The sequence below is a fragment of the Vipera berus genome, assembly GCF_964194415.1.
Source record: "Vipera berus genome assembly, chromosome: Z".
NCBI lineage: Eukaryota > Metazoa > Chordata > Lepidosauria > Squamata > Viperidae > Vipera > Vipera berus.
Genome location: NC_138205.1, coordinates 102152327 through 102172089, shown reverse-complemented (window position 1 = coordinate 102172089; position 19763 = coordinate 102152327). Strand labels below are relative to the sequence as shown.

The following is a 19763-nucleotide window of genomic DNA, read 5'->3' as shown; positions in this document are numbered from 1 at the left end:
TCCCCCGCTTACAACTGATAAACAGTTGTTGCCCATAGCCCAAGGCTGGCTTCCCCCTTCCCTATGGCTAGCTGCAGAATGCGTTAGTTTAGCCTTCTCTGACCTAGAATCGTTAAGGTCCTGTGAGGAGGGCAATGTCGTCTGAGCCTCACCCGAGGTGGGAGGGAAGCAGCCGCGGCGGGGCGGAGTCTGGCCGGCGTGAGGCAGCACATTTCTAGAAGAGGCGATCGTCGCAGCAGCAACCGGGATTTCTGCTCTCGGTGGCAAAGAGAAGCCAACCGAGCATCTTTCCAGCAGTAACAACTGGTACCACCTAGCCCGCAGTCTCCCCCTGCTCGCTCTCTAGAAGCTGCCTAAAGCAGCAAGACAGCCTAGGATAAATCCTTGCGCAAGGTAATGCTAGCTCTGCCACCGGGTTGAATTTGGCTCTCCGTGGGTGATGCCCTTTTCTTCCTTCCTACCTCCCATCCTTACCCCTCCCTTTTCTCTGCCCTACAAGATGCTGCGGTTGAATCGTTTTTCGGGGTGGATCTACCTAGATAGCGACCGAGAGGGAAGGTATATTCCGCAGTTAATCTAAATGCGGTTCATGACTGTAAGTCTGGACTCCAAGATGGTTTTAAGGGCTTCAGTTGGCAAGGAGATGGTGGCTCGTGAATTTTCTGAATGTATTTATTACGAGCTCTCTCTCCCCCCCCCCCCTGGAACTGTTTGCAAAATACGAAATACTTTGGCATTAAAAGTCTTTCTCTGAAGTGGGAGTGTCTTCCCGTAGAGAATGACAGGAACATTCCCTAGGCTAGTATCTGAAGCTGGTGCAGGAGCTCCGGAATTGTGGACATGATGGTTTGGTCAGATTCGATAATGCTTTAAACCGGTTTCCATTTCAGCTTCCTATAGAGGAGGCTCATTCGTTCACAATCGGTACTTGGTGGTAGAAGGAAATAAAATACTACTCTTTAGAGCAGTTCTTCCCAATCTTGCAGTGTTGAGATGTGTGGACTTCAGCTCCCACAATTCACCAGACAGGAGTTGGAGTATGCACATTTTAAAGTTGCTAAGTTTGAGAAACATCGTTTTTTTAGAGGATGATTCGGTTTAGTCTGACAGGAAAGAGATTAACCCAAATAAGGAAAAAGGTAACCTATTGATTAATTTAAAAAAAATGCCAGTTATATTTTTTGGGATTCTAGTCTTTATTTACATATTTATTTTTGCAAGTGTTTGTGGATTGCCTAGCACTGACAACACCTGGTAGTTTAACAACAAACAAGAAATAAATATGGCCTCCCTGTCACCCAAATATTCCATAGCAACCGGCTTCCAATTGCCTTTCATTTTTTAAATGGTGTTTTTCTATCTTATAGAAGATCAAAGAGGAAGGCAGCTAAGCACATCTCCAGAGACAAGGTGTTCCTAGGGTCTTGACCTATATAAGCTTTGCTTCTTGCAGATATGGGATCCCAACTGTTCCCTTTTGTGCATAGAAGGTAATTTGTAATAAATTGCTGTGGTTTTTATAATAGGTTTAACTCCAAGTGGATTAAAGTGCTATTGGTTGTCCTGGTCCTCATTTGTCATAGTTCCATTGAACATAGTCAAAGGTCTCTTAGTAGGATTATGGGAATTTAAGTATCAACTCATTGGTAGAATATCAACTGAGAAAATATTAATTAGGATGTAATTCACTATTAAAATAACAAAACATTCAGCAGCTTTCATAGCTTTTTGCTGTATAAAGTAGAACAAGAAATTCACGTTTACTTCAGTACTACTTACTTCTAGGTAAGTGGTACACATTTGTATTAATTGATATATAAGCTAAGGAGACTAAATAAAATATGTTAATAGGTTTCCTATGAAATATTTCTTAAAATATTGAATAATGCATGTTATGTGAATTTAAGCTTCATAATTATTTCACTTGTTCATTATGGTGCCTTTTTAAATTTAGAGCAAATGGTGGGGATTTTAAGTACCTTTGGAATGTCATCTAGTGAGGTTCCCTGATTCCTTATGTTTTTTTAATATTTTGTGATGTATTTTAAGGGAAGACTGGTCATTGTGGAGAATTCAGCAGATCATTTTCTGTTGGTGCATGAAATAAGGCTAGAGGTTATTGTTGGAACTGGTCAGCTAGATTTCAGCTAAATATTGGAACAAGGATTAAGAACTGTGTCAAAGTAAAGCTGATACCATAGAGAGACATTTGTTTTTCATTCTCTAAAAGTATTAAAATAGACAACTATCTGTTAGAGGTGTTGTACTTGCAAGCTGCCTATAACAAGGCACAGGTTGTTCTAGGTGATTTTTAGGATCCCTTCCAATATTAAAAACTTAACAATTCTTCAAAAAAGTAACCAGTTATATATTTAAAATGTTGCCAACTTGATTATTCTGTGCAAATATTAGTGTGTCAAAGCCTACTAAACAATATCTCAAGCTACCTCCCAGTTGCATATACTATGTCTTCCCCCTTTTTTTTCTACATTGCATAAAAGCCTCCTGGATCTAGCACTTTCCAGGAGATCTGGGATTCTAACCTTCAGAATCTCTAGTCCATGTTCAGTAAAAAAAAAAATAGAGTTTTAGAAATGCCTACAAAAAAGAGAGAGAGACCTTTTCTTCTGAACGTTAACCTTAGCAGAATCTTTCTCTATGCCTTCATTAATAAGACACATTTTCAGTGATGAGGCAGCCTATTTAATTCTGCTACGTTGGGACGGCATGAAATAATACATGTGGCTATCACAGAAAAGATCAGTTAGATTTGCCAAGTTATCTATAAATAACAGATGGGGGGATTTTAGAGCAATATAAAATCAAGTTGCAAAAAGATTGCCATCCCATCTTTCTATCTCTATAACGAAGTCTGTCAATGAAAGGATGCTAAGTGCAGTTCACTAATTATTCTTCGGAGAAGAAAATAAACTTTGAAAGGATTGAAATTTTAATACTACATTATCTAAAATTTTAGAAACACTATAACATATTATAAAATTATCTATTCTTTTAGTTAGCTGATATCCCTAATCCCTTCCAATGGTGATTATAAAAATGACATTGTTTTTATAATTTTATAAAAACTTATGTTAAAAGTGTAGTGTCATTTTGCTTGGGAAAGAATGCTTCAGTTATTCCCTTCCCCTTTTTGTATGTGGAGAACAGCAAATGACTTTACTAATGAGAAAAAAATGCAGTGTCTGGATAATTGTGCATAGGAAGCTTGTTTAAGTGCTTTGAATGTGCATTCCAGGCCAGCTAATTTTTGGCATCTTCTTTTGGGTATCTACATGAAAAAGCTAACTGTTGGATCGGAAAAGTCCAACAGGAGTAAAAAACATTGCAATAATCTAGTATTGAGGTTTGATTTTTAGTTATTATTCTTTATAGCTTAGTTACTCAAGTAAGAGAGTGTTACATAAATAGTCAAAATGGTCCCATCCGTGTTCCATGAGCCAGAATGTTTTTTGTGAAAAGTTAATTATATACAATAATACAATAAAATAACAGAGTTGGAAAGGACATTGGAGGTCTTCTAGTCCAACCCCCTGCTCAGGCAGGAAACCCTATACCAGGGGTAGGCAACCTCGGTTCTTTTATGACTCATGGACTTCAACTCCCAGAATTCCTGAGTCTGCTGACTCAGGAATTCTGGGAGTTGAAGTCCATGAGTCATAAAAGAGCCAAGGTTGCCTACCCCTGCCTTATACCATTGCAGACAAATGGTTTTCCAATCTCTTTTTAAAAACTTCTACTGTTGCAGCATTCACAACTTCTGGAAGCAGGTTGTTCCACTGATAAATTGTTCAAACTGTCAGGAAATTTCTTCTTAGTTCTACGTTGCTTCTCTCTTTGATTAGTTTCCATCCATTGCTGGTTGTCTTGCCCTCAGGTGCTTTGGAGAATAGCTTGACTCCCTCTTTTTTGTGGCAGCCCCTGAAATATTGGAACAGTACTATCATGTCACCCCTAGTCCTTCTCTTCATTAAACTAGACATACCCAATCCCAGCAATATGCATAGGGGACAAATCTGTACTGCGATGTTTTATTGTAGATTCAGTGTGTCTTCTTTTATAAGAGATGAGTGAAAGCTGAGACCTCAAGAGTCCTTATAGGTGTCATATTCCTTTTATTTGCTCTCTAGAGCTTCCTCCTATGACAATGGCCAAAAACTGATAGAGAGTTTTCCCATTTGAGATGGGGAGCATACAGAACTGTGTTATAAACTCAAAAAACAAAAAACCCCAACTCCTTTACCCCAATCCCAGGGAAAAAGCTAGCCTGAATAAGACAAGACTCTATTCATTTTGCAATATAACTCTGGACTGATTGTTTTTCTTCTGTCTGCAACACAGTCCTAGAATCCTTAGAAACCAAAGAACTGAGTACTTCTCTAGTCACTTAAAAGATCAGAAAGCATATCCAACTTATCTTCAAGAAGAATTGTTGTATTTTATTTTTTGTCATTTACATATCTTCCAAACAAGTCCCACTGTATGGCTATCATTTAGATTTCATTAAAAAAAAACATAACTTATGAAAGCACAACAATTAAAATGTAACATCTAGATCAGGGGTGTCAAACTCAATTTCATTGAGGGCCGCATCAGCATTGCGGTTGCCCTCAGGGGGCCGGGTGGGTGTGGCCTGGGTGGGCGTGGCCTACTGGGCGGGCGTGGCCAGCTCTACATCATTCGCATCAAGGGTGCCTATGGGGGCCTGGGCAGGAGTGGGACAGATCTGAGGGTCTCTGGCAGAAGGAAGGTCTCTGGGACAGGGCCAAAGCAATGGGGGCCGTTCCCTCACTGTTTCCAGGATGGCTTCGCGGGCCACATGAAACCACTTCGCGGTCCAGATCTGGCCCCCGGGCCTTGTGTTTGACATGTCTGATCTAGATTAACAACATCTGAATTAGATCAGAGTTCCCCAACCTTTCCAGTTTTGTGGACCATCACGGAGGCCAGAGAGGAGGTGGTTTCATGTGAGTGGTGCGCAAGTGAATGTGTACACACAACTCCATTTGCGTGAGCGGTGGGCATGCTTGCCCACTGCTCCTGCAACTGGAATGTGTGTGCATGCACAAGGGGAGGGATATGCATGAATGCTTGCCCTCCATTTTGGGTGGCCTGTTTTGAACAGCTCACGGCTCAGTAGTGGGCCATGGCCCAGGTGTTTGGGGACCCCTGAATTAGATCATTTAGAGATGGCTGTGTATCCTTTGGGAGAAAGAGACGTATAACAATAAAATGTGTATATAGTAGTAACGGGGAAAAGAAAAAGTGATATATGTGTGACTTCTCTTTTTTGTTCTCATATTAATAGATTTGTAGATTTATTTGTTTGTTTGTAGATAATAGAAAAACATGAAAGAGTTATAAGCAGAATACAGGTAGTCCTCGACTTATGACCACATAAATTTGCTATTGAGTTTTTCCCATTTTATGACTTTTTTGGCCACAGTTGTTAAGTGGATCACTACAGTTAAGTTAGTAACAAGGTTGTTGAGTGAATCTGGATTCTCCATTGACTTTGCTTGTCAGAAGGTCACAAAAGGTGAGTGCAAGACCCTGCAACTGTTCTAAATATGAAACAGTTGCCAAGCATCTGAATTTTGATCATGTGAGTGTGGGGATGCTTCAGTACTAGTAAATGTGAAAAACAGTCATAAGTCACTTTTCTCAGTGCCGTTGTAACTTTGAATGGTCACTAAAGGAACTGTTGTAAGTTGACTACTTTTATAGCATTGTCTGGGCAGCCAATAAAATCATAGTTTCATAGAGGGGATCTTGCTGGTCTTTTAGTCCAATACAGGAATATTCAGATTTTCTGTACAAATTCTTGAAAACTTTCATTGATGGAGCAAGCACCACTTCCGTAGGCAGGCTGCTCCATTGCTCAAAGGCTCTTACAGTCAGGAAATTCCTCGTTTCAGTTTTGGTTCACTTACTGTAAAGCTTCTACCTACTGATTTTTATCTTACTTTTGGGTGCTTTAGGTCCCATGAATAAGGCATGACAATTGCACAGTAAAAGCTAGTGTAAAAGTACCCATGGACATAAGAGAGAAAAAGAGATCCTTCATTATTACTGCACTTTTTGGATCTGTTTGACTAAACTGCCCAAATTCTAGAAATTAGTATTTAGTATTTATTAAATTTGTATACCGCCCTTCTCCCGAAGGACTCAGGGCGGTTAACAGGGCATATATAAATAACAATACAAAAAATAAAAGGAATTAAACAAATGCCCGATTAAAAATTACAATAACAATAAAAGCAATAAAAAACCCATTAAAAACCCTAACATTCCCCATCAGGCCAGACCAGCTAGTTCAAATAAGTGGGTCTTCAGCCCGCGCCGGAAGGAGCAAAGGTCCGATGCCATCCGGAGCTCAACCAGCAGTTGGTTCCATAACGCCGGAGCGCCCACAGAGAAGGCCCTCCCCCTGGGGGCCACCAGTCGGCATTCCCTGACCGGAGGCACCCTGAGGAGGCCCTCTCTGTGGGCACGCACAGGGCGGAGGGGAGTTGACGCCGGCAGCAGGTGGTCCTCGAGGTACCCCGGACCCATGCCATGTAAGGACTTGAAGATCATAACCAAAACCAAAATTAGAAGTTCTTTACTAAATTCCTCTTGGACTTGTTAGATAATAGCCTTTGGCAGCTTGTGCACTGATTGCTTCAAAGCTCTGTTGATGTATTTGAACAATGCTGCAGAGTGTAAAAGTAAGCATAACTGATGGGTTTCCTTGGGATCTATGTGCTTCTGATGGAATCTTTGCTCAGTTGTGCTGAACATAAATCAATAATAATGCTGTTAACTTGTTATAATCCTGAAACTATTATTTCTCTTTAGCCTTTCCCTGTCCTTAATCTCCCCCCTCCCTCCATTAATAGTGATTGGGATTACAGTAATCACAACTAAGGCTAATTGGATTGTTTTTTAAACTCAGAATATAATCGGAGTGGGAATTAAGTTACAGGTTGAGGGGGGGAAAAGAAGTTAGTCAGAAACACAATTCTTCATAGCTAAAATAATGTTGCTTGTCTATATAGTCATAGTTAAACCATATGTGACTGGAGGAATGTGGAGAAAATGTCGTGACTTTGAGTCAACAGTGAGTCATTGGCACATAATCAGTCAATTCACCAATCAGTCAAGGGAAAGTAATGTATATTGAGAAGGATTATATTTCAGAAGCTAGCTTCAATTAGTTCATAAAAAGATGATTGAAGAAAGTTGTACTCACATTTATACTCAGGCCAATCTAAATTGTTCTTCTGAGATTATTATGCAAATTGGAGGTAGATCTGTTCTTCAGATTATACCTGCCTGTGATTTTTTCAGTTCTAAGTTTAGAAGTTGTTCAAATGATTCATTGGAAAGCAACAGCTGATGCTATAATCATTGTCCCCTTTATGATGTTTCAAATTTTTTATTTCCTACCATTTATTATGTGAAAATAATTTAATGAATTAATTAATTAATAGTAGTATGAATAACAACAACAACAACAATGGATAGTCCTTTAACCCTTGGGAGCCAGTATTGACCATTTTCAGAACCTGGATTAAATAGAAGGTAAGAAAATTGTATTTGTAAGATAGGACTGAGCAGTTTTGGGGACACCAAAGACTGCAATTCAATCTCCTAAGTTTCTAGAGGAAACTTGCAATCCTTTTGCAATCCTTTTGCAAACCACTGGCCAAGCCATGGTATTCCTTGACCTAGGAAAAGTTGCACGGCCCTATCATAGCTGTTAAAGCAAATTGTTTTTAGTTTTACAGGGGCTGACCAGTATTTATGAGCTGCAGAAAAAATATATCAAATTGTTTTGTAAAATCAATGTTTTGATAATGTATTTACTCTATTGCAGGGGTGTCAAACTCAATTTCATTGAGGGCCGCATCAGCATTGCGGTTGCCCTCAGGGGGCCGGGTGGGTGTGGCCTGCTGGGTGGGCATGGCCAGCTCTACATCGTTCGCATCAAGGGTGCCTATGGGGGCCTGGGCAGGAGTGGGACAGATCTGAGGGTCTCTGGCAGGAGGAGGGTCTCTGGGCCAGGGCCAAGGCAGAGGGGGCCGTTCCCTCACTGTTTCCAGGATGGCTTCGCGGGCCGCATTCAACCACTTCATGGGCCGGATCCAGCCCCCGGGCCTTGTGTTTGACATGTCTGCTCTATTGTATATTTGCTTACCTTTTTCCAATATAATTAGGCTATTATTAAGGAATTCTTTCAATCACATCAAAACTCTTTCCTCCTTTTCCAGTCTAGATGCCAATCAATATTTGACTGGAGGTAAATGGAGGTTAAAAAATATTATTTTTTTCTTCGTTCCCAACACTGATCATCTTCTGTTTTTACTTCCTAACCAGTAATCATCATGTCAGACAAGAGTGACTTAAAAGCAGAACTGGAACGTAAAAAACAGAGATTGGCTCAAATAAGAGAGGAGAAGAAACGGAAAGAAGAAGAAAGGAAAAAGAAAGAGGTGTGTGTGATGTCTGTTAAGGTATTGTTCCTACTTGTTATTTATGCAAATAGTAAAAAAATACAATCTGGCACAATGTCAATCTTTGATGCTCTCTATCCATCTTATATTTTGTGTTCCCCGTCTTGTAATTCTCTGAACTTTAATAATCATATTTATTTCCTCTTTAGTCTATAACTTGTATCCATGCCCAAAGTATGTAGGTTTCTGCTTGCTGACAATTGCCACAAGAGAGCCATTGTAAGGGGTTGAAGCTGGCAAAACAGGATTCAAGCTAGACAAAATGATTATGCAAATGTTAAGCAGATTTTCCCCATTGTCAAGATGGGAAGAATATAACCACATTTCCATTTGCTTGAAAAGCAAAAAGACAAAAAGGCTTAGCTCTTAAAATTGTGGAACTTTTATTTACAATATAGGGCATGATATTGGGGATCTGAAATAAAATGGACTTCTGCAGGGCTTTTTTCCTCATAGAACACTCAGAACGGAGTTCCGGCACCTTTTTTGGATGGAACCTTGTAGGGTAGGCAAGGTGGGTTGTATGACATGTGTGAGTTCCGGCACCTTTTTCTCTTACAAAAAAAGCACTGGACTTCTGTATATATTTGGCTTCTATCTTGCCTGTCTGAAACAAGTGATCTTAGTTGCGGCTTTCTGTGAACTTCTCCTCTAAATAAGGTTAAGAGTTTAGATGTATCACCATGCCTAGTATGAAGCCTAACAATGGCCAGTTTTAATTTGGTTGAGGACCTATTGGTTGTTCTTTCATTACTTAATACTTTGTATCACAGTTTGCAGACCTATCATCCAGAAGTGTCTAGCTTCTTTTTCTTGCTTTTTGGGGCCTGATTAAACAGGGAAATAAGGCTGGTGTTGTTTGTAATTGGGGTATAAATACAAAATGCTGTTGATAGATTTCAAAATAGTTGTGGCTTGAAATTGAATTATTTGTGAAAATATAATTTATCTGTCTGTCCATCCATCAGTCCATCCATTATCTATCTATCTATCTATCTATCTATCTATCTATCTATCTATCTATCTATCTATCTATCTATCTATCTATCTATCTAAAGCGTATTTAAAAATTCAGTTGCAGTCTGTATCTCCCTCTCATTTTATCGCTGGCTAGTTTGGTTGCTAAGGTAGCAAATTTGCATTTACTGTTCTTCAGCAAAATAAATGATAATTACTGTTGCATTGTTGGCCTCCTGACTTTAGGTTTGTTCTTTTAATTTGATATATTATTTGGTATATCCTTGAGAATGCACATGGGAAATTTTAATTAAGGAATATATGCTCCTCTCTTTTTAATTCAGTCACAGTGCAAAATAGAGATGAGAACTGTCAGTGAAATCCATTTTCAGACAAACTCTGGAAAGAATTAAATGATGGTATTTCTCCTTTTGTCAACAATAGCTGCAATGTAAAATATCTGTTATCCTTTGGATATCGTAATGGAATTAATTAAATACGTATTTTACAATTCCCTAAATATTTGAGTAACTTCTGTTCTAGAAAATACAGACTAGCTTTTTCAAAAGCCCGATAAATGTATTGTTATCAGCTAAGCTATGTGGTAGATTTCAAATAATGCTTATCTCTCATAGACTTTGTATCTGTAATGGTGCTGATCTTATTATAGTATGAATTTTATAAGAGTCTTAAGTGGGAAGTTAAATCAGGATTCTTCTGAGTATGTAAGCATTTTACCAGCAGATAAAAATAGCAAGATTACACATCCATGTACATGGTTGTCTCTTTCATACGTTCACACAGACATTACACATGACATTTGTATAATAAGGCAATGACTGTTTCATCACTAATGATTTAAAGAACCTTCTAGCCTAGCCTTATCCAACATGATTGTTGCAAGTGATACCAAGTTTGACTTAATTAATGCATTAAAGGCACAGCGATGATTGGATGATCTAGATACTATACTACCTGCCCACTTGCTATGCAGTTAAAGTCTGGGTGGAGAAACATCAAAAACTGCTTCTGCTCCATGTGTTGCATGCAGAACTGATCTAGATTTGGCCAGAGCTCCAACACACAGTTAGACAATTTCTGACATGCAACAGATATTTCTTATTTTGGAAAATATTAATCTCATTTTTTTCTAGCTACACAACAGCAATAGCAGTGCAAAAGATTAAAATTACCATCTTAATATATATATAAAATCTAGACTGATTTGGTACCTAGCTTGGTATTCTGTTGGCATTGGAATTGTGTGATTATGTTAAAACAGCAATAAAAAGACTTGTTGGCAGGGCAAACTAGCCAAGATTGTCCACCATGTTTTTACTTTTTCAGAGGCCAGTTGAAAGTTGGGGAAAAGGGGCCAAATTTACTTCTGAGAGTTTAAAGAAGCTGAAGGTATTCATATACAAAACATGTGTTTTATGGGAAATTAAAAGATATTAATTTAGTAATGGTTGTTGTTCTCTTTGCAGTACACTGTATGCACACATGCAATTAAAGTGCCTTGTTTTTCCTTTAAAAACCATATATGGTTACTGAGGTAGAAATTAGGATGAGCATCGTTTTCGCTTACTCTGCAGTTTTGTTGAAAATCCCACCACTTAACCTGCTACCTATCCTGGGAGAGAAGCTGCCACATGTCTGTGAATCATTCTACTTATTTTAATTCTCTGCATAATTCTTCAATATTGTTAATTCAGGCAGATTCTCAGCAGAAGAAGGAACCACCCCCGGAAGATTCTGACTTGGATCGCAAGAGAAGAGAAACTGAAGCTTTACTGCAAAGCATTGGTATTTCCCCAGAACCACCTCTAGGTACTCTAGTAGATCCATTAATATTTTTCAGTTTCTGTAACATTCATGCATTATCAGTGCATGCTTTGCTTTTATCGTCTTGATGTGTCTGTGATGAGATATATGTGGTGAGATATATGTGATGAGATATATGTGATGAGATATATGTGTAATACATGATTGTATGGGTAGTTGACTGCAATTCTCATTACCTTCTTTGCTGAATGCCAGCATAGTTGTCATTCATATGCCACAGCTACACCATTAATAGCTTGTGTTCCATCCTTCTTGGTCTAGGTTTTGAGTTATTTATAATAGTTGCCACTTTCAAGATAGATTTACTTATTGAACCCAATAATAAAATGCACATACATAAATTATAAAACAAAAACAACTTTATTAGTTGGTTCACTTGGATTTTTATTCAGTATTTTCCCCTCTTCATTTTTGGCTGTTCTTTAGGAAGATAGGTTTTTTTCTGTGTCCCTGTAATATCACAGTGAACAAACAGAAATGAATAGGGTTGTGTTATGATGCTGCAACATTGGTTTCATCATTTTGCCCCTTGGAAATCACTGGGCACAATCTAAAAAAGTCTTGGATAATTTAGTTAAATAGCTTGATCCGTGTATCTCAAATGCTGCAACTTGGACTTCAGCTCTCAGAATACCCGATGCTGTGTGGGGCATTCTGAAGTCCCCACACCTTCAAGTTGACAAGCTTGAGACATACTGTTTTAAAGCCATCGCTTCCTTGGTGTTATTTTTGCAAATCAGGACTCATCTTCTACTAGGACCAAGAAGCAGAATTGGTGGATAATGACCCATTTTCATTATCCCTTCACAATCTGTTTTCATTACAAACCAATGCCTTTGGTATATTTTCCCCAGCTTATTTTGATAACAACTCATGGTGGGAATATGTGTAAGATTTTGGAATTCAAACTGTGGCCAGGCTGCTTCAGTGGTGTCTGCCAACATATGTGAATGATTTAGCAAAATGAGCTAAATCAGAAGAAATATAGGTAGTCCTCAACTTATAACCATAATTGAGCCTGGAATTAAGATTGTAAGTCATGCTGGTCATTAAGTGGATTACTATATGACTATCTGATTTTATGACCTTGTTTTGCTGTGTTCATTAAGTGAACGTGGCAATCATTGAGCATACCCATTTTAAACAATGGGAGGTTTTTTTTGCCAAAAGTAAACACTGGTTTCTGGCAAAAAAATGTCATAAATTTGAGTCATGTGACTGCTAGATGCCGCAAACAGCTGTAAATGGGATTTGGTTGCCAAGCATCCAAAATGCAGTCACGTAACTGGAGGGCAGCCATTGGAACTTCAAAATGGGGCTGTAAGTATCTTCTTTTTGAAGGGGTTGTCATAACTTTGAATGGTTGTTATAAGTCAAGGACTACCTGTATACATTTAAACATGAAGTTGAAATAGCCATTGTCAAAAGGTATATTTTTGACTGTAACTGTGTGAAGATTAGCTCTAATTGGCCTGTTTTGTCTTGATCTTAATCCTTCACTCCCAATTAAATGTGGTTGAGAGGTTTCACTTTAAAAAAAGTGGTAGTTCATCTTTAATTTACATATTGATATAAAAAAGTTCCCTACCTTCCAGCCTAAAGATTTATTGAACTAAATCATGGAAAACAATCCTATGAGCAAGATGTTTAATATTGTACACCAGGGAAAAACCTGGTCAGTTGCTTCCTTCCCAATTAGATTAGTTTTGGAATTCTAATTCAAGCTCTTAAAAATAGTTGAGTCCATAATTCCATCCAAATACTGATTTATATTCATGTTTGATCATCCACAGCAGGTGGCAGCATCTAACTGACCTTGGCAGTTATGAAATAGTTATGAATCTGGTTGATTCTGAGATGGGAGATCATCAGCAAATTCAAAAGCTTAAATTAGATTGAGAATCAAAAAACAAAGCCAACATCACACTATCCTGGAAGAAAACTACTTGTGTATTCTTGCCAAGCAAACTACCAAATTCAAATCAAAAGAATGTATGTGTGTGTGTATATACACACACACATACACACACAGATATATACATACATATACATATACACACATATACACATATACATATACATATACACACATACACACATATACACATACAGACACACACATATATATATAATTTAAAATAAATTGTTTAGATACAGAGTCAAGCAAGAGAACTTTAATAAATGCTGATTTCATTTTACATCTGCTGGGCTGACTGGAGGTGTGGGGAGGGGATGACTACTTGTCCCCCCACAAGCCAGAAATGGGAATTATAACATCACAAAGCAATAGTGGTCCCTCTGGAATCCCCTTAGTTTTCTCCCAGGAAATTTGAGATTTTTGTAAAGGATAAGGAGTAATATTTTTATTATGCTGGCAGAAAAATGCCAAAGATGTTGAAGGAGGCTTGAAAAAAACACTTCACTATGAATTCACTTCTGCTGGAATTATTTACCATAAACAACCAATTTGAGCAGAAAATTATGGACTATTACACTAATAAATATTAGTGATCATAACAACCCAGGAAGCCATCCTGTTTTACAAATATTCAAATAAATGCCCAAAATATCTTTTCTTTCTTAATTATACTTGTTCTTGTTTTCAAGATTTCAAAATTGCAAGGCTTTTTTTTTTGCTCAGAATTGTCCATTATAATTTCATTTTTAAGTAGCAACAAAAACATTAAGCCCTAACTTTGGTAAAACAAAATTATTTAAAAAAATTCCAACTGCCTGCCCATGCTGAAAAATCAGTTTTACCTGGAGTCAACCTTGACTTTTAATTTTTTAATATAAAAAATTGGGTGCTGATATTAACACAGTACATGGGCCAATTTAAACCTCCCTAAAATTTATTTAGAACTGTCTAATTTGTTTCCTTTGTCCTCCTGTTTCACCATTTAAAATCCTTTTGCATGTGCAAGCATTTTTTTATTTGGATCCCGGTTTATAATTTTCTTGACGGTGCTGTACATCAATGCAATCATTGCATGTTTTAACATGGGATACCTGTTATTTTCATTATTTAGTCCCAACCCCTATGTCTCCCTCTCCGAAATCAGTGAGCACGCCCAGTGAAGCTGGAAGTCAAGATTCGGGAGACTTAGGACCTATAGGAAGGTAAGATGAAATGCTCACTGTCTGTGCTGTCTACTTCCCTTGAGGATATTTTTTATGGAAATATATGTCTGTAGTGTGAGACTGAATACTCTGTTTTAGATAGCATAGGCAGCAAAATTAAATTATATCAGAACGATGACTCGCGGTTGTTAATATCACTATGCAAGTCTATAAGATGGTTCTCGACATAGGACTTCAATGGAGCTTATCCATTATGGTAATAAGTTGTGATGGTTGTAAAATGAGTCATCTGACTAGACCCATTTTTATGACCTTTTTGTGGTGGTCATTAAATGAACACTGCGATTGTTTAAGGAATGTTGCAGTTGTTAAACCCATTATTCACTGTGGAATGTTTTGCAAAAACTGGAAGTAAATTCCCATTTTCGGCAAAATTGTCATAAATTGTCATGTGGCCTTAGGACCCTGCAAAAAAATCATAAATGCAGGCCGGTTGCCAAGCACTCAGAATGCAGCTACATCATCCCATGTGGGCAGTTGGAAATTTGGAACTGGGGGAGAGGTTTGTTACAATTTCAAATGGTCATCAAGCAACTGGTCATAAGTCAATGACAACCTGTAAATTGCATTTTTATGTCATGTCATAGCAAACATTTCATCACTTGTTCCCCATCTTGCCTTCCCTCCTCCACTTGCGATATTCATGTTGCAGAATAAAAATCCTGTGTTAGAAGGATTGTCAGAGGAGTTTCCTTTCATTGAAGCTCTCTATTTTGATATTGACTTGGGGCATGAAGACTGCTGGCTATTTAATTATGATTGTTCAAGAAGCCACCATTGCATGGATTTATACAAAACCAAGCCAAAACCAAGCAAGCCATATTGTGGCTTAGCATGATGCGTGAATGCTTCTTGGTTTTAGAAAAACAATATTCTCATCCATTATGTTTTAACAGCTTTAAGAAAAATATGGAATAAAAAGTAGCAGCACTCATTCACTGTATTTTCTGACACATATGTCGTTTGTACACATATATCTTTTAACTGATACAGCTATTAACAAATTGCCTTATAATTATTAATTTTAAAATAAAAATTGTCCTGCTTTTGTTCTTTGACATGAGATTTCTAGGATGAAATAAATTTCCCCAAAATTAAACCTTTTGAAACATAACTATAGAATTTTATACATAACTTTCACTGATTATCTTCTTTTTAGATATATTTTGGGGCAGATTTTTTGTTTACGGAAAGATCCATGATAGTGATGATTAATTTTATTTTCATATTGCTCTTCTTCTTGAAGAGCCAGCACGTTAATGTTATACTCATGCTGCTTTGAAAAGGCCACTCAAATCTGGCTCATAACCATTCAGAGGATGGTCTTCTTTTGAAGAGTTATCAAAAAAACCCAATGCTTTTTAGGGATGTCCTCTGGTGAATAGCTGTCCAATCAATGTAGGGTCTACAATGTAACACATTGGCAGGTAATCAAATTTTCTTTAAAAAGCTTGTATAAAAATTATTTCTGCTATTTTGTCTTTAATATAGCAAATACCTGAAGACAAAACAACAATACTTTTGAGCACTTGTTGTGGATTGCATAACTGCAGCCAGACTCTTCATGTAGATCTTGTTCACCCTCTTTTTAGGGGCTACCATTATCTAGTTATTTCTCTATGATAGGGATGGGCAACCATAATCCACAATTTGTGTATTGGGAAGTCCTATGAGCCTAATAGAGTATGTCTTGAGCAGCTTAAGTTTTTGTCATAGCGTTGTGGGTTATGGCTTATCTTAAGGTATAAACTGGCATTATCCTCTTGTTTTTCTTAATAGAGAAGTTAGCAGATGTGGAATTTTTAAGATCCAAAATGGATGCCTTAAGCCTCTTGTACTATTTTGAATTATTCTCAAAACTGGACTGAAATTTCCTTGTCCATATTCCAGTGACATTAAGAATTCATTGCCTACATCCCCTTTCTACAAGGTGTTTCTCAAGATACCTTTTAGGCTATATCAAAATGTCCTGTGCTCCTCCATCAGATCTTCGGCATCATTTTGAGGGTTATGGCTTTCCATAAAGTATAAATAACATTGCCATTAAGTTCCCATTCCTGACAGAGAACATTTTGCTATTGATCCCTATAAGTTGTTTCTTTAGTGTGGTGCTGTCCAAAACAATTTTTTCCACTTCTGCCCTAGAATGTCATTGAGCTATTTGATAAATCAGAAGTGGTAGCAGAAACTAACATGCATTACATTTAAAAGAGACTTGTAGATTTTCCATCTAACTTTGGATTCCGTAAACTTTTATTTACTGTGGTCTGTTTGAAACTCAAGTTTTCACCTGTCCAATTCGATGCAACACAATCTTTAATGACAATATGGGTATGATAGTTGGGTTTTGCTTGGGTTTTTTGTTTTGCTCTTGTTGGAAATGTATATCATGAGGCTAGTGTGCTTCTGAGACATTCTTTTTGGGCAATCTAGATACAAATTATCTCTATCATAATCCAGTAATAGAAAATGATCTTTTGTTTTTATAACCTTTGATTTAATTAATATATACTTGACATGCATTTTTAAATTCAGTTTTAGAACACTTGTAGAACTTTCTTCATAAAAGACACAGACATTTAGGCAGAGTTGGTATAATTTCAGTTTGCAAACTTAGATAATGAAATTCAAAGATATATTTATTTATTTATTTTATTTATATAATTAGATTTATATACCGCCCTTTCCTGAAGGACTCAGGGTGGTTTACAGGGTAATTAAAACAAGAAATACAAAAGTTAAAAACGATTTTTAAAAAAATTACAGCAGTCCCTGAAAAAGTAAAAGCCCCCAATTAAAATTAAAATTAAAATTATAGGTCATTACCAGCACCTTGAATCTCACCCGGAGGGCAACCGGAAGCCAATGCAGCTCGCTATTTTCTATTTCTGAGTAAACAGTCAAATGGCAGTCAAGATTTCAATTTCTCAGACTTCCGGTTTGCCATTGCGGCCTTGGCAAATGCATGGAGGTGAGCTTTGTCTCCAGCGTCCAATTTTATCCCACTGGGGGACCCTGGAAAGGGTCAGAAGTTGACCTGTAGGGGTGACGAGCAAGGAGAGGACCCCTGCTTGATCGTGGAAGGGCAGCAGCCCTTGCACTTGATCCAGGGCAGCTCTTCAAACCAACGGGAAAAAGATCAGCCATCACAATATGGCCCATCACTCAGCTGCTGACAGCCGAAGTCAAACTTACTACCAAGCACACTGAAGGCAACTCGGATGTAGCTGGGTGAGATTTTATCTTCTCTCTAGCCTAACTATTTTCCTGTAAAAGCTTCTTGAAGTATTATCCCCCTGTGAGGAGAGAGGGAAGGGAATTTCTATCCCACCTTCCAAGAATAGTGGCGTCTAACTAGCCAGGGGAATTAATTGAATTGGATTTATATGCCTTTGAAACTTGGGGACCCTAAAGTGTCCTATTCTTACTGGAAATTCTTGTTATTATCTGCAAAAAAGAAATAAAATTGGAAAAGAACCCAGAAAAATTTGGGATTTAAAAAACCTTAAATGGTACCAGTGACATCCTGTGGTGAAGCTTGGTATGGCAATTTGTTATTTCCTAAAAAGAGACTTGGCTCACAGCCCAGACCTAGATAAGACTGTTTTGACCTTGGCACTATTCAACTGTAAGAGAACAGTGAAACTGGCCTACCTAAACGGTGAATGCAAACCCTTACTGATTTTTGTTTAACAAACAACTTTTACTAGAAAGACTGTTTACAAATACGCGAAAGAGATGGATGAAGACCAGCAAAAAAAAACCCTTTCCATGCTAAAAGCAATACATGAAACCATCCTTGCAGCTTGTGGCAAAGTGAGACCTAAAATAAAAGACCAAGACGCCAGCTTAGATGCACAAAGCCAAATTTGGATTGCAACTAAAGAATCAACAGTGCAAAAGACAGCAGAAGAAGTGGAACAGCTAAGGACTCAATTGACCAACAAGTACAGTTGATGGATAATTCAGACAAGGAAGTGACAATATTGAAAATGGAAATGACTTTCTATGTAAACCAGAAGAAATGTCAGAAAGAAGAACAGATTGAAGACAAATATACCAGAGCAAATATGGGGGACTGGAATCACAGGGCAACAATTTAATTAATACAAATAGGCCAGTCCTTCCAGAAAACTGGCAATCAAATGGTCTCCTTTGATTCAAATAACACATATAAAAATGGAGGGAGATTTATTTAATGATCTAAAAGTTATTGATATGGAAAAAAGCTAGAATAAGGTTGAAAATTGGGGTTTTGATTTATTAGAGGGGATTTTATATTGTCAATTAAAGGGTTAAAAGGAGATGCTGAAATAAGGGGAATTTGGGTTATTAGATTCAAAATAGACATTAGTGGAAAATAAGGATTTGATTTGTTTAATATTGAAAAATTAGATTTAAAAGGGAAATGAAAATTAACTATCAGGAATATGTTTAATTTATTGACTAACCCAGGCAATACACACACACACACACACACACACACACACACAGTTTTGATCTATTAAAAGGGGATATTTTATTATTAAGTAGAAGATTTAATATGGTGGAAAATAGAAAAATTTTAGGAAATAGAACAAGATTACATTTAAATAGGTAAAATGTGTATTTTGGATATTATAGTTTTTTATGAAGCGAGATAAGGGAAACTTTGGTTACCCAAAATTTGAAAATTATGGATATTAAAGGTTAATTGGAATATTGATGAGAAATTAAAAATTAAGTAAAAATTAACAACAGGACATGGATTGTTTTACGAAGATTAATTAAAATATGTACAAGCTAAAAATGTATCAATAAATGTAATAATGATGTTTTCATTGAGTTGATATAATTAGAAATATACTAGCTTGAATATGAGATAGTAAATGTTAAGGGAAAAAGAGAAGAAATATTTGATTATGTAACCTGAGATTTGTACTAAAGATTTTGTTATTGAATTATTGTTTAACCCCGCCACCACGTTGCATTTTAAATACTTAAAACTGGAAAACCAATAAAATATTATTAAAAAAGATTTCAATTTCTCCTACTGTCTAGATATTTTCCATAATCAGTATTCTGTAATTTTCATCACGTTCCCTAGATTCAGAATAAATAAAAGTACTTGTTAAGGCAGGACAACTGTAAAAATAATACTTCTAGTAATCAAAAATATTGAATCACTAATAGCTAATTAGAAGGGACGCAGTGGCTCAGTGGGTTAGGACACTGAGCTTGTCGATCAGAAGGTCGGCAGTTTGGCGGATCAAATCCCGAGTGCTGCGTAACAGAGTGAGCGCCTGTTACTCGTCCCAGCCTCTG

General features: G+C 37.3%; 1 protein-coding gene across 1 annotated transcript in view; it reads left to right on the top strand.

The window, feature by feature from the left end:
• Positions 1-369: 369 nt before the first annotated feature.
• The window catches only part of DYNC1I1 (dynein cytoplasmic 1 intermediate chain 1), a 204736-nt gene continuing 185342 nt past the window's right edge, over positions 370-19763 (top strand). Inside the window, exons 1-4 of the mRNA XM_081343261.1 lie at positions 370-393; positions 8380-8495; positions 11189-11303; positions 14348-14438. Of these exons, the coding sequence (XP_081199387.1) occupies positions 8388-8495; positions 11189-11303; positions 14348-14438 (314 nt within the window). The 5' untranslated portion in view covers positions 370-393; positions 8380-8387. The remainder of the gene's footprint in view (positions 394-8379; positions 8496-11188; positions 11304-14347; positions 14439-19763) is intronic.